The sequence below is a fragment of the Histoplasma capsulatum genome, genomic scaffold, assembly GCF_000149585.1.
Source record: "Histoplasma capsulatum NAm1 scaffold_4 genomic scaffold, whole genome shotgun sequence".
Lineage (NCBI taxonomy): Eukaryota > Fungi > Ascomycota > Eurotiomycetes > Onygenales > Ajellomycetaceae > Histoplasma > Histoplasma mississippiense.
The window spans coordinates 657,578-670,728 of NW_001813979.1; the positions used below are offsets into that span (position 1 = coordinate 657,578).

A 13,151-nucleotide genomic window follows, 5' to 3' on the forward strand; every position below is an offset into this window, starting at 1 on the left:
AAAAAGAAAAAGAGAAGAAACAAAACAACAAGTAAGAATTCCCCCCACCCAGTAGTATACCATAACTTGAGCAATAATACCTAACCCCTAAAGAGGAAAAACAGTAAGAACCAAACCAAACCAAGAACAATAAAGAGAACAAACCCGCTCGCCCGGTGCCCGTTCAACAGCGCATAACTTATAAACGGGAGAAAAGAAAAAGAAAATCAAGAAATAAAAAATCGTTGAATCAACCGCGAAGTCCAGAAGGTTAGTGCGGATGGAGGAGTGTTTTTTTGTTGCTTGGCATATGAAGGGTGAGTAGCGGCTAAATTAAATCCTCTTCGTTAAATTATATGTACAAGAAGGAAGAGGGTGAGAAATCTATGGCAGGCCGGGTAGGTGATTTGGTGTATAGGGTGTAGAAAAACAAGAAGGTAGGTATGTAGGTATGTGTAGGAGGAACATTACAACGAAAACCCCAGCCATTGCCAATATATAATTTTGGAAAGGAAATAAATTTTATTTATAATTCAACTCGATGCCATCTGCGCTTGTGGCGGCCGTGGACTCTTCACCGCAACAGGACCTACACCAGGACCTTGTCCTGGGTTTGAAGCTTGACCCGCACCCGGGCCGGACCCGGGCCCACTTGCACTCCGATGTGCCTGTGCCGTCGCACTTCGACCCTGCTGAGCAGCCATGGCCGCGTTCATTGCTGGTGATCCATTCACGCCCATCCGGTTCGGCTGCTGCACAGGCTGTGCCACTCGCATCAGCGGCGAGTATCCCTGCGTCTGATGCGTTTGCATCGAAGCTGGCGAGCCGCCATTCGGCATGTTCGCGTGTGCCAGTTGGTGCATGTTGCCATCATGGTGCATTTGGTAGCTAGTCTGCATGGAGCTCATGTTTCCAGCAGCTGCGTTCATAGCTGCCTGGGACATACGCTGTTGTTGAATGTGTTGGAGCCTTTCGGTGGCTAGTTTGGTGATTTGCTCCTGGGACATGTTTGGATTAGTTCGCTGGATGGTGTTTTGGATGCTGGCTAGAGTCGGGAGCCCGGCAGCGGCGGTTGCGAGAACGTTTGCATGGTTGAGTCGAGGGGACGCAGTAGAGACCCCCTGAGCAAGAGAGGGAGCATGGAAAGAAGGGCTGTTGGCGCCGCTCGCGGCTTGGAATGATAGCATTGTAGGATTATTGGGGTTAACGTTCATATTTCCAATGTTCATGTTAGAGGAGGAATGAGGTGCTTGAGAGATGAATGATTGTTGTTGATTCTGAAGCTGTTGCTGGCGTGACTGTACCATACGTTGCTGCTCTTCTTGCACGCGACTGGCTTCACGGATGATACGCGCATTGTCCGGAGACCCTTGGGTAGGTATGCCTGGACGCCCATTCATTGCCTGCGGGATGCCAGGTTGAGGTATCATCTTCAGTCCCATGCTTGCATTTGGAATGCCATTGACCTGAACACCATTTGGCAGCTGTATGCCAGGGTGGGGTCGAGATTGGGGCATTGCTGCAGTGGCTGGCAGACCATTAGGAAGACCAGACGGGGTAGGAATTGCTTGGATAACGCCATTCGGAGGAGCACTAGCAGTAGTTCGTGGAGGCACACCATTAACCAAGGCTTGCTGGTTCGGCATTTGCCGGTGTTGCTGTTGAGCCTGCTGTTGAGCCTGCTGGAGCTGCTGGGCCTGCTGTTGATGTTGTGCTTGCTGCTGCTGTGCAACGCGTTGCGCCATCGCCATCTAAAAAGAAGGGGTCGGTTAGGATAAAGAGCAAATGGACAAATATGTGATACAACTTACTCGCTGTGCTATCATCGCCTGCTTATATTGTTCCTGGGTCTCCTGAATCTTCAACTCCCGCTCATGTTTTAAACGACTGAATTCTGCTGGAGTCGATATTGGTGGTCGTGGTTGATTCACTTCATTAAGCTTTCGTGAAGCTGCCAAATGGGTAGCTGTTAAGGGAGGAGATGCACATAAAATTAGCACAAAATACACACAAAATTTGAAGCGTTTGTCACATGCGCGTGATTTTAAAGGTATTTCATACCATGCTGCTGTTTCTGAAGCAAGGTTTCCCGTTTCTTAGATAATTTCCTCATGCCATCAAGGAGTGCTAAGTGTCTGGAGGACCGCTTCCGTTCCACTCTCATGGGTGTCGTAGGCCGTCTCCGAAGAATTGCCGTTGGTGTTGGTGGTGGATTGCTGCCCTGCTGCTGGGGCTGCGCCTGCGCTTGCGCTTGCGCCTGCTGCTGTTGTTGTTGCTGCAGTTGTTGAGCTGCAAGGACAGTCCGCTGCGCCGACTCCACTCTAGAGGTGTATGCTCTAAAGTACGGAGTCTTCAGCATCTCCGTAGGAAGCCCTTCTAGCTGAACCCACTTTTCAAAACATTCCCAGGGGGTCCGCCTATCCGCGCCCGAGGTAAATAACGACGAGGGAGTCAAACAAGCTGATATGAGCGACCAGTTAAACGAGTACTCCTTAACAATTCGCCTAAGCTCGTCTTCTTCAGCGCAGGTCCATTGCGAAGGTTGTCGTGACTCATAAAATCCTAGAGATGGCATCAGGAACTCGGTGGGAGGTCTGAATACCTGACCAGGATGTATACGATCACGTATATGCTTATTTTGCGACTGGAAGAGGGCAACATTAGTTTGCTCAGGGGGTATTTCAATGGCATCGACATCAACGTCGTCATCATTATCAGAGTAATCATATCGGCTTCGTTTACGAGGCGGCTGTTTGTTAGTAAATTCCAATTTGCCCGTAGCAAATTTGGAAACAGGTAACAGCTCCTTTCGCCACGAGGAGTCCGGCGGGCATTTAAATTGTGGTAAATTGGTTTCCGGGGAAATATTGATGGGAGCATAAAGCGGAAGCTCTTCTAGAATTTTTTCAAAAGCCGGGGTTCGTTCCATCCCAAATGTAAACTCATCCGAACCAAGCGAAAATATCGCTGCGGGAACAACGCCGTCAGACAGATCTGGATGGATTTCATCGTTAAAACCTTCGCTAACAGAATCATCTTCCATGATTAAATCGGGAGTCGGTTGAGAGTGAGGCAAAACATCATCAACCCTATCGTCACTATATGATGGGGCAGTCTTGCTGTAACCGCTCTCACCCAGCTTACCAGTAGTTTGTGGAGTCCGAACTGTTATCCGCAACTCCACTTTGCGTTCACCAGGAGCATTAACGTATTCAACGCACCAATCTGCACATCTCTTCGCAGCGGTGATTTTCCACTTTCGCTCTTCTCTGAAATCTGTTCGCATCCATTTCATATGATCCAGCAGAATGTCCCAGTGTGTCCCTGATCGCTCAGGTTCTGTAGACCGTTGTAATTGGCGAAGGGGCCAACGATTCGCGTGCTGGAGCTGGTAAATTCGTTTTAACAAGCGACAGCCCATTTGTTCTTGATACTCAACAAAGTGGTTTGCGGTTGTAAGGGTTTTGTGCGCGGTAGAGAGGAGAGAACTTAGGTGCATACTGCGGGGAGGATAGTGTGCTTTGGCCTGGAAAAGGGTGAAGAGGTAATCCTTTTCTTCATTCAGAGATCTCGTATGCCCTGACGGAGCACGAACCAAGTCTGATGTTTCGCTTTTCTCAGCAGCAGTTTGTTGCTTGGGGAAAACTACAGTTGAGAGCTTGCTTCGCTCCTTTTGGTTTTCCCTTTTGTTCTTGAGACGAGAACGGCCCGGAGAACTTTCAGAAGTCGCCGTGGGTGATTCCGATACAGCCTTATCGGAAGTTTTATCCGCAGCTAACTTAGGAGTTTCCCCTAGGATTTCAGAGACAGACCGGTGGCGAATTGCTCCTGAAGAAACTCTTGTTGTCATACGTTCTGGCTGGAATTGATTCTGCGCCGCCCCAACTGGGAGTGATGCCTTTCGGGTAACACCGGGGAGTGGTGAGCCACTGGCACCTTCTGGCAGAGTAAGACCTTCTGGCGCTGAACTGGATTCGTTGACCTTTGATAGTAGCTCTGATTTACCTCTCTCTGTATCAAGTCGAAGAGAGCCATTAACCATGGGTCGATTGTCGGGGGCAACGGAGGTTTTGGATTGATTAGAAACATCAGATTCATTATAACCGTCAGGTGGTTTCTTTCGAGATGAAAATGAATTCTCTGGAGTAGGCTGGAAGGATGAAAACGCAGAGTCCCTGCTAGGTACACTTTCGGTTACTTTCACAGCTGCTGCGGCTTGTTGTCTGCTCGATTGCTCGGCTTCAAATTTCAGTTGTTCATCCGGGGTGGCCGGAGCTCTATGCGCAGCTGATACATCTGCGGTATCCATAGGGCCTAAGATGCCTCCTCCGCTCTGGGGGGGGGTTGGAGCTTCATTTTGTGGTTCTCGTTGCGGCTGGTCCTTGGCTGGGCTACTCGCTGGCGTTCTATCAGATACAGAGGTGGAGCTTGATAATTGACCCCGGGAAGAAGCTGGAGACAGAGGCTGGTCAGTACTTTTTGGAGAAGCATCGGTAACCAGGCAAGGCAAATTGGCAGAGTTCTTTCCATGTTGACGTTCAAGGGCGTCCAAAGTGGACGACGACGCACCCGTAGCATTACCCTGGATCTCAACGACGGTTTTCCCAGGGCCAATAGGTAAGCCACTTTCCACAGTGAGGATCTCGCCACTATCAGTTTTGCCCCGGCTGTCAGGAGCTTCATCCATATCAAGATCAGTAACAGGAGTTACAGTAGCAGCGACGGTCTGTTGAGTCGAGGAAGGTGACGATGCTTCCTTCTCACGTATGGCCTCGTGAGAAGCGTTGAGTGTTGTTTTAGGGATGGGCAATTGGTCGGAACCGGCTTGGGCTGCCACGGACTCCGTATCTCCAGTGCGGGTTCGATCCTGGGGTCGCGAGGTATCCTGAGTTTCCAGTTCGCCATGGTGGCTTGCGGAAGACAATTTTGGTGACGGGGCTGTGATCCCAGCCGGCAAAGAAACGAGTCCAACTGCATGGCCATCCGTAACGCGATCCGCTGCACTTGTACCTAGAGATCCTTGGCTAAGCTTTTCATCCGTTGGAGAAACCTGAAGGGATGGGGGTTCCGGTCGGCGAGGAAGCGTGCGTGCATCGAAAAGTCGGCCTCTGGATATAGATGAATTAGTTCGAATTTATACATGCGAAAAATGACAGTGGGTAATGTTAGGAGGACAGGAGTAGAATGGAACAAAGGGACATACTTTGTAATGTCGTTGGCGTCGAGAAATTCCTGTTCCCTCTGCTGGTATTGGTGGTGCTTGGGGGAGCCATCGGTCGCAGCAGGAAAGCCCACGGTCGCAAAATAGAGCTCGCTCAGTTTGCGCTTCCGCGACAACAAACAACGTCTAAAAATTACAGTAAGCGAAAATTCGAAGTTCAGAGAGCCCAGAGAAAATTTTGGATCGGTTGGAATAAGTAAATACATACGCGATCTCATCATGCTTGGACCGTAGCAGCTCGTCACGGAGCATCGAGCCTATCTCGGGCAGCCAACATCCGATTTACGCGCAGAAAGCTGGAGATAGGATGATAGCGAGGGCATGCAAGCAAGAAAAATCGCTCGGAATAGATGGAAATGATGGCGTTGTGATGGGACAGTGGGTGTGGTTGCAGGGCACTGATGGGGGTGGTGAGTCTGGTCAGTTTGGTGAGGGAGAGAGAAACCGAGACGAGGCAGGAGTCAACCGCCGGCGGAGTTGGGGAGGTACCTCAGCCCTGGTACCAGAGCTGGTGGTGGGCGAGGTACCGGGTACTGGTGGCCTACCACGGAGCTTAGTTTTAGCGGACGCCGCCGCTCCCAAGCATAATTTATTTTATTTTTTTTTTTTTTTTGGCGTTTGTGGCAACGAGCAGGTGTCATCCAACATCCTGTTCTCTTGATAGCCTGGCAACAATCCTGCATAGAGGTAAAGTGGGCTTCAGTTTGCTTCTGCTGTTGTCTCTGGCTTGTGATTTTGCATTATTGTGTATAGCTTTTGCTAATTGGTCTCAGGTTGCCTGTTACATCTATCTATAATAGATATCTAGGCGATCCATCCACCCTCGATATACCAATCTCTCCCATGGCAAAACGAAAGAGAGACGATGCTGGTTACAGACAGGAGGCGACCAGGAAAGCTCTCAAAGCAGATGTCAATGAAAATGGCAATGACAACTCCCAGAAGCATAACCGTGCGTCAGAGCAACAGATACGGACACCAAACGCGGTCACTATCCAGATTATCACTGGATCATACGAACGGATCTTGCACGGGATAACTGCTACCGTTTTCGAACTATCTACTGACGACGAGCCATCTCAGTCAGTTCAGTTCGTCGACAACTTCCTGTTCCAAGCTCATGCCTCTGCCATCAAATGTCTAGCCTTGGGCCCCCTACCAGAGCAAAACCACCAGCAATCGGACGCACCGCAGAAAGTCATGCTGGCAAGCGGTGGCACCGATGAACGCGTCAATCTATACACTTTATCGGCATCCTCGCCTCCAGCGTCGGACAGCACCAAGTTCCCCACAATCCCGACGTTGGCAGGAAACAAAATCCTCGAAAACCCCAAGAATCGGGAGTTAGGCTCCCTACTCCACCATTCCTCTGCCATCACAGCTCTATATTTCCCTTCGCGCTCGAAGTTGCTTTCAGCCGCTGAGGATAATACAATAGCAGTCACCAGAACTAGGGACTGGTCGGTGGTTTCGACGATAAAAGTGCCCCGGCCAAAGGTCCAAGGAAGGCCTAGCGGGGACACTGCGCCTCCCGGTGGTGCCCCTGCGGGCGTGAATGATTTCGCGGTGCATCCTAGCATGAAACTCATGCTCACAGTGGGGAAAGGGGAAAAGTGCATGCGTCTGTGGAATTTAGTTACAGGGAGGAAGGCTGGGGTGTTGAATTTTGATAGGAGGATTCTCGAATCGGTTTTAGAGGGCAAATATAGCAGTGGGTGAAGGGCGGCGGATATCGTGGGACTCGGAAGGAGAAGACATATTGCTGTTGCATTTGAACGGGGTGCTGTGGTTTTTGGAATAGTATGTTACTCTATTGTTGATTAGTATCCCTGGGCGATTTACTGATATCAAATGGACAGGATTCTGTCCCCACACAGGTATTACTCCCATCACCGCGAACAAAGCTTCACCAGTTGAAATACATCGATGTGGACATGGTTGGCGGGAATAAACGTGAATTACTAGCCGTATCAACCGAGGATGGACGGATTTTGTTTTATTCTACTAAATCCAAACCACAATCCCAGAGCACAGCGGGGTCTAATAAAGACGATACCAAATCCCCTATCCCAGAAGCGCAACTAATAGCACAATTAGGTGGGAAAAACCACGGCCAATCAAGCCGCATCAAAGATTTTGAAGTCCTGCCGGTGAAAGCTCAGGGATGGAATAACAATAAAACATTCCTAATAGTCACCGCTGGCAGCGACGGTGCTGTGAAATTGTGGATGCTGAATGAGGCAGAGTTCCCAGCAGCCGTTGGAGATCGATTTCCTGGACAGAAAAAGGGCAGGTCGGATTCAAAGGAGCTGAAAAATGGAATCCCATCTGCCAGTGCCAGTGCCAGTGCCAGTGCCAGTACTGCCGTGGCTCAAGTTGGAAGACTTCTAGGCACATATGAATCTAGCAACCGGATCACATGCATGAAGGCATTTGTTATGCTGGCGCCTCCTACGGGTGAGTTGGATGGCAGTGACTTTTCTGGTAGTAATGATGATGAGGATGAGGATGAGGATAGTAGTGGCTCAGACGATGAGGATTAATATAATTCTCCCGCATTGAAGTTGTCCCATTGGGTACAGTCTACAAAGTTTTCCCTGGATACCCAAGTCAATACTATGAGTATGAGTATTATAGAAATAAAATCAGTTTCATTATACCCACGCAGTCTCCATCCATCCAATAACTTCAAGTTAGGGTTGATGAGTCAGAGATTCACGTGACAGTTCTGATCTCATCCATGTTTAGAAAAATCATCGACGGGCGACAAGCAGATATTAAAACTTCAATCTCTAGACTCCATATACACCAGGGCCTATCCTCGCCGTCTTAGGAGCGCTTCGCATTCCCAGTGGCTTAATTCTGTTGCCAGTTGCCACAGAAGTGAAGCAAATATACCTTCTCATTCTTCCGTCTAAGGGTCCGGAACACAATACCCCACAGATAAGCTGCTCGCCAAAATTATACCGTCCAGCAATATATCCCCGCTCAGCGATCAACCAGGCCTACAATTTCGGAAGACTAACACAATATCGACAGACAACTGGGCTATCGAGTATTTAACCGCCATTATGGCCACCCATAGCGACTATTCTGACGATGATTCCCAACCGGGCTCCCCGGTACTGGGCAATGCCAACAACGCGGACGAGATCGAGGACCAGGAAGCCCTCGATCAAGACAATGAGCATGATAGTCAGTCTCTCAAATCGGCCTTGAAGAGGCGAACTTCATTGCCTCCGATGGTTTCGGAGAAGAAACCTGAGCTTCCAGAACAGCCGGATCCGCAGACTCTGGACCTGTCCACCCTAACGCCACTGACACCAGAAATAATTGCGCGGCAAGCGACGATCAACATTGGCACCATTGGACACGTCGCACACGGCAAATCGACGGTGGTGAAGGCTATCTCTGGTGTACAAACGGTCAGATTCAAGAATGAACAGGAGAGAAATATCACCATCAAGCTGGGTTATGCCAATGCCAAGGTCTACAAATGTGACAATGAAGAGTGTCCCCGCCCTGGTTGCTATAGGAGTTTCAAGAGTGAGAAAGAGGTAGACCCTCCATGCGCAAGAGATGGATGCACAGGCAGATATCGTCTTCTCAGACATGTTTCGTAAGTTTGTTTAGCTCATATGGGATTTTTTTTTTATTTGAAAAATGTTCTCGTGGACCCGCAGCTGACACATTGCGAAATCCCAGCTTTGTCGATTGCCCCGGACACGACATCCTCATGAGCACTATGCTTTCAGGAGCAGCTGTCATGGACGCAGCACTCCTCCTAATTGCTGGCAACGAAACCTGTCCTCAACCACAAACATCGGAACATCTGGCTGCAATTGAAATCATGAAACTGAACCACATCATCATTCTCCAAAACAAAGTCGACCTCATGCGCGAAGACGGTGCCCTACAACACTACCAGTCGATACTGAAATTCATCCGCGGCACCGTCGCGGACGGATCGCCTATCATCCCCATCTCAGCCCAGTTGAAATACAACATCGATGCCGTCAACGAGTATCTCGTGTCGCACATCCCCGTGCCAGTCCGCGACTTCCAAGCGGCCCCGCACATGATCATCATCCGATCGTTCGACGTCAACAAGCCCGGCGCGGAGATCGAGGACCTCCGCGGTGGCGTCGCGGGCGGCAGTATCCTTACCGGTGTGCTCAAACTAGGTGACGAGATCGAAATCCGGCCGGGGATCGTCACCAAAGACGAACAGGGCAAGATCCAATGCCGACCCATCTTTAGCCGCGTCATCTCTCTCCTCGCCGAGCAGAATGACCTGAAATTCGCAGTGCCCGGCGGCCTCATCGGTGTCGGAACCCGTGTCGATCCAACGCTCTGCCGGGCTGATCGTCTACTAGGTTTCGTCCTGGGCCACCGCGGCCGTCTGCCAGCCATCTACACGGAAATCGAAGTTAACTACTTCCTCCTCAGACGATTGCTGGGTGTCAAGACCGCAGACGGGAAACAGGCGAAGGTATCCAAGCTGGCAAAGAATGAGGTGCTAATGGTTAACATTGGCTCGACGGCTACGGGTGCGAAGGTGATGGGCGTCAAGGCTGATGCCGCGAAATTGAGCTTAACGAGTCCTGCGTGCACCGAGGTTGGGGAGAAAATTGCGCTGAGTCGACGGATTGATAAGCATTGGCGTTTGATTGGGTGGGCGAATATTGTCGCGTAAGTTTTTCTTCCTTCCATCTATTCTTATCCCTTTTCTTCTTGTTTTTGGTCTTCTTTTTCTTTTATCTTTCGTTCGGTTATCTTCCCAGCCACTATTTCCGTTCAAATATACGAATACTGATATGTTTATTCCAGTGGAAACACACTTGAACCAATCATTGACTGAGAGTTGATCTCTTTTCGTCACTTTGCTTCCCTCTCGATCCCCCACCCCCTAGTCTATCTCATCATGTCCAACCAGCGACTGCTACACCTTGATATGGTCATACAAAAACGCGAGGGAAAACCCGGGGCTCTAATTTCGCTAGAGGCAGAAGAGTTTATCCAAAAGAATGATGTGGTTGGTACAGAGAGAAGAAAAGGCAGATCAATCAATTTAAGTGGGTAGGGAAATGAGAAGGAGAGGGATAAGAAGAAGAAGGAGAATATGCGAAAAATGAACAATTCTTAAGGATCTTACTACTAAGGCATTGAAATGAAAAATAAGAATAACTAGTGGGCTATATAGAAAAAGCCAAAAGAAACAATCGAAACTGATACCAATTCTCTCTAACACCTGTCCTGTCCAATGAAATGGATGTCCCCCTTTATCACCTGATCCATTGCATTTTATTAACTCGTCCTGCGTTGCCCTGTCTCGTCTTCCAAAAATTGAGTTCCATTTGATTTTTATCTCTGTCGGTTAAGAGATAGAAATTTCACTGGCCGATTTTCATGTTTTTCCTTTTTCAACTTTGTATTTTTGTTTCTATGTGATTGGGGATGGTGGTGAGGAGAATATGGCGAAGATTTATATATATATTGTATGAGCCATAACAAGGTAAATGTCATATCACCCCTCAATCTCGAAGGCAACAATGTACTCCGACAACGATGCCTGTTTCTCTCAAAAATGCAATAATGCGGAAAGAAAATAGATTTATTCAGATACCCAGGTGGCTCGCAAGATACAAGAAGGCGAAATATAAAGGTACTGACTGATTACGATCTCCATGAGTATGTAGCAATAAATATTCTAAGACTCATGCGCGATGCAGACTGGAAGGATTTTCAACCCAAATCCTGTACAAAGCCTTATTCGATAAAGACGCCACGCTGGCAAAGCAAAGCATACGAATATTTCCCATGGACATCCAAACACGCCCCGCGGCGTAAATAGTGGGAGGAACAGGCACCGAATTTGGTAGATTCAATCGTCCTCCCCATCTCTCTCTACCGCACATATCCTGTGCATATCGTACACAGCAAAGCCCGGAGCATGAAATCTCCACACATCTCCGTCCCGGAAATTCCAAACCAGCCCAATCAAGTATTTCATTTATCAACAGAAATTCAGCATAAATAGCAGCAGTAACAAATAGCAAGAAAAGGAAAAGTTGTCATTGAAAGGAAAAACAACCTCTCCATCTACCAGCTCAAATACTTCCTCCCTTTCGCCCGTCTCCTCGCCAAAATCTTTCGCCCACTATGGCTCTTCAATCTCGCCAGGAAGCCATGGCGGCGCTTCTGCACGCGGCGGCTAGGGTTGTATGTATCCCGCTTCGCCCCGAGCGCTGCGGAGGAGGAGAATGGGCGAGCAGGTATACTGCCGGTAAAAGACGATGTTAATAGTGATAGTAGCGGGGAACTGGTTGTCGTCGCTCTAATTGTAGTGGATTGCGCAGTGGGAGAGGCAGTAGCGGCAGTGGGCTGGAGGAGCGTCGATGGTTGTGAATCTGCGGAGGATGGGGGTGTAGATTGTTGTCGGGAGAGGAGGTGGGAGAAGGCGCGTGATTGGATTCGGGACCGGAATTGAGATCGAGATTTTAAGAAGAGGGAGGAAGTAGACCGGCTGTAATAATTAGAATTTATGTTGAAATTGCTCTAGTTAGACGAAGGGGGACTTGACTCAATGGGGCTCGTCCATGCAGCGCAAGGGGCAGACATACTGTGGGAGCGATCCGAGGAGAGATCTCGCAGAGAAAAGGGATACTGCTTGCCTTGGGCAATGCAGACATGCCATTATGGAAGAGTGATTGCTCGACACGGAAATTGTCGTCGATGTTGAAACATGAGCAAGAACTGGGGTTGAGGTTTGCCGGTGAAGGTTGAAGCTCGGGTTAATTTATGGACGAGTCTGGAAAAATTTCGTCCGACAACTTTTTCTGCCAACCGGGAATAGATATCTGATTTCTTTATGGATTTCCTTTGCTTGTTAAATACTTTCTCCCATGTGCAAAATACCCTATTAATACTTTTAGTTACCATCCCATATACCCCAATTCATATAATCCAACAGCAAAAATAAAAAAATAATATAATATCCATCCATCCAATCTAATCTAATCCACTCACGGAGACCACCACAGCACCACCGAAGCAGAAAGGAGACAAACCCAAGGACGGAATACAAAAAAAACATAAAGAAATAAAGAAAGAAAGAAAGAAGGCAGGAAAGAATCCATAACCCAAAACTATACACCATGGCCTTCCAATCCGCCCCGCAACCCCTTCCCCCAACCACAATCCACCGCTCCAGTTCAAAAACCCACCGCATCTCCCCCTCCGTCGCCCACGACTTCCTCTCCGCCTACCTCGACCGAGCCGCCACAGACCCCAGCCTACAACCCGACTCCACCCTCTCCACCCACGGGCCAGTCTCCGCAAACGCAGGCTCTGCGCCAAACCTCGTCATCCACAATTTGAAGCGCGTCCAGGCAGGATTAGCGGGGGAGGTACTTGGGAGGGATCGACACTTGCGAGGTTGGATGGGGATGGCGGCGGACCGGTATTTGCGTTGAAATCACGAGAGGTTGGAGGGGATGGAGAAGATTGGGGTGGGGACGGGAGGAGAGATTGGAAAGAGGCGGTGGATAATGGATGGCAGGATTTGGAGATCTATGAGCGGGCGCAGGAGGTTATGGACGTTGGGGAGGGGGAGGGGGAGGAGGGGGATCAGGCGCAGATGTCGATGCAAATGCAGATGGATACTGATCAAGGTTTTGAGGCTGGGGTTGGACAAGAGTCGGGCGTGATTGATAAGGAGGAGCGGAAGAGGAAGAAGAAAGAGAGGCGGAAGGAGGAGAAGAGGGTTAAATCGAAGGCTACGACTACACGGTGAAACGGAATTTGGGAAGGGTGCTTGGGCTTAATTTTTTGCTTCCTTTCTTTCTGTCGGCTGGAAAGATGTGAGATACATACTGATTTTGGTCTGGCGTTTGAAATGGTGAAAACCACTTTAACTCCGGTAAGGTTTCCCTAAAATTCCTCGAACAAT

General features: G+C 49.1%; 6 protein-coding genes across 6 annotated transcripts; 5 read left to right on the plus strand and 1 right to left on the minus strand.

Moving 5' to 3' along the window:
• Positions 1-512: 512 nt before the first annotated feature.
• HCAG_04204 (predicted protein) lies at positions 513-5,452 on the minus strand (the record flags this gene model as incomplete). The annotated part of the gene is made up of 6 exons (XM_001540314.1): positions 513-1,730; positions 1,791-1,945; positions 2,041-4,431; positions 4,549-5,087; positions 5,183-5,326; positions 5,409-5,452. 6 exons carry the CDS (start codon positions 5,450-5,452, stop codon positions 513-515), a joined length of 4,491 nt encoding a protein of 1,496 aa, XP_001540364.1.
• A 591-nt stretch (positions 5,453-6,043) lies between these two features.
• Positions 6,044-7,743, plus strand: HCAG_04205 (conserved hypothetical protein; the record flags this gene model as incomplete). Its single annotated transcript, XM_001540315.1, has 2 exons — positions 6,044-6,911; positions 7,025-7,743. The coding sequence occupies 2 exons, from the start codon at positions 6,044-6,046 to the stop codon at positions 7,741-7,743; spliced, it is 1,587 nt and encodes a 528-aa protein (XP_001540365.1).
• Positions 7,744-8,271: 528 nt separating this feature from the next.
• On the plus strand, positions 8,272-10,061 carry HCAG_04206 (eukaryotic translation initiation factor 2 gamma subunit; the record flags this gene model as incomplete). The annotated part of the gene is made up of 4 exons (XM_001540316.1): positions 8,272-8,688; positions 8,762-8,819; positions 8,884-9,892; positions 10,031-10,061. 4 exons carry the CDS (start codon positions 8,272-8,274, stop codon positions 10,059-10,061), a joined length of 1,515 nt encoding a protein of 504 aa, XP_001540366.1.
• A 707-nt stretch (positions 10,062-10,768) lies between these two features.
• HCAG_04207 (predicted protein) lies at positions 10,769-11,054 on the plus strand (the record flags this gene model as incomplete). The annotated part of the gene is made up of 2 exons (XM_001540317.1): positions 10,769-10,865; positions 10,900-11,054. 2 exons carry the CDS (start codon positions 10,769-10,771, stop codon positions 11,052-11,054), a joined length of 252 nt encoding a protein of 83 aa, XP_001540367.1.
• Positions 11,055-11,362: 308 nt separating this feature from the next.
• HCAG_04208 (predicted protein) lies at positions 11,363-11,690 on the plus strand (the record flags this gene model as incomplete). The annotated part of the gene is made up of 2 exons (XM_001540318.1): positions 11,363-11,486; positions 11,560-11,690. 2 exons carry the CDS (start codon positions 11,363-11,365, stop codon positions 11,688-11,690), a joined length of 255 nt encoding a protein of 84 aa, XP_001540368.1.
• A 667-nt stretch (positions 11,691-12,357) lies between these two features.
• HCAG_04209 (predicted protein) lies at positions 12,358-12,995 on the plus strand (the record flags this gene model as incomplete). The annotated part of the gene is made up of 2 exons (XM_001540319.1): positions 12,358-12,609; positions 12,762-12,995. The coding sequence occupies 2 exons, from the start codon at positions 12,358-12,360 to the stop codon at positions 12,993-12,995; spliced, it is 486 nt and encodes a 161-aa protein (XP_001540369.1).
• Positions 12,996-13,151: the final 156 nt, after the last annotated feature.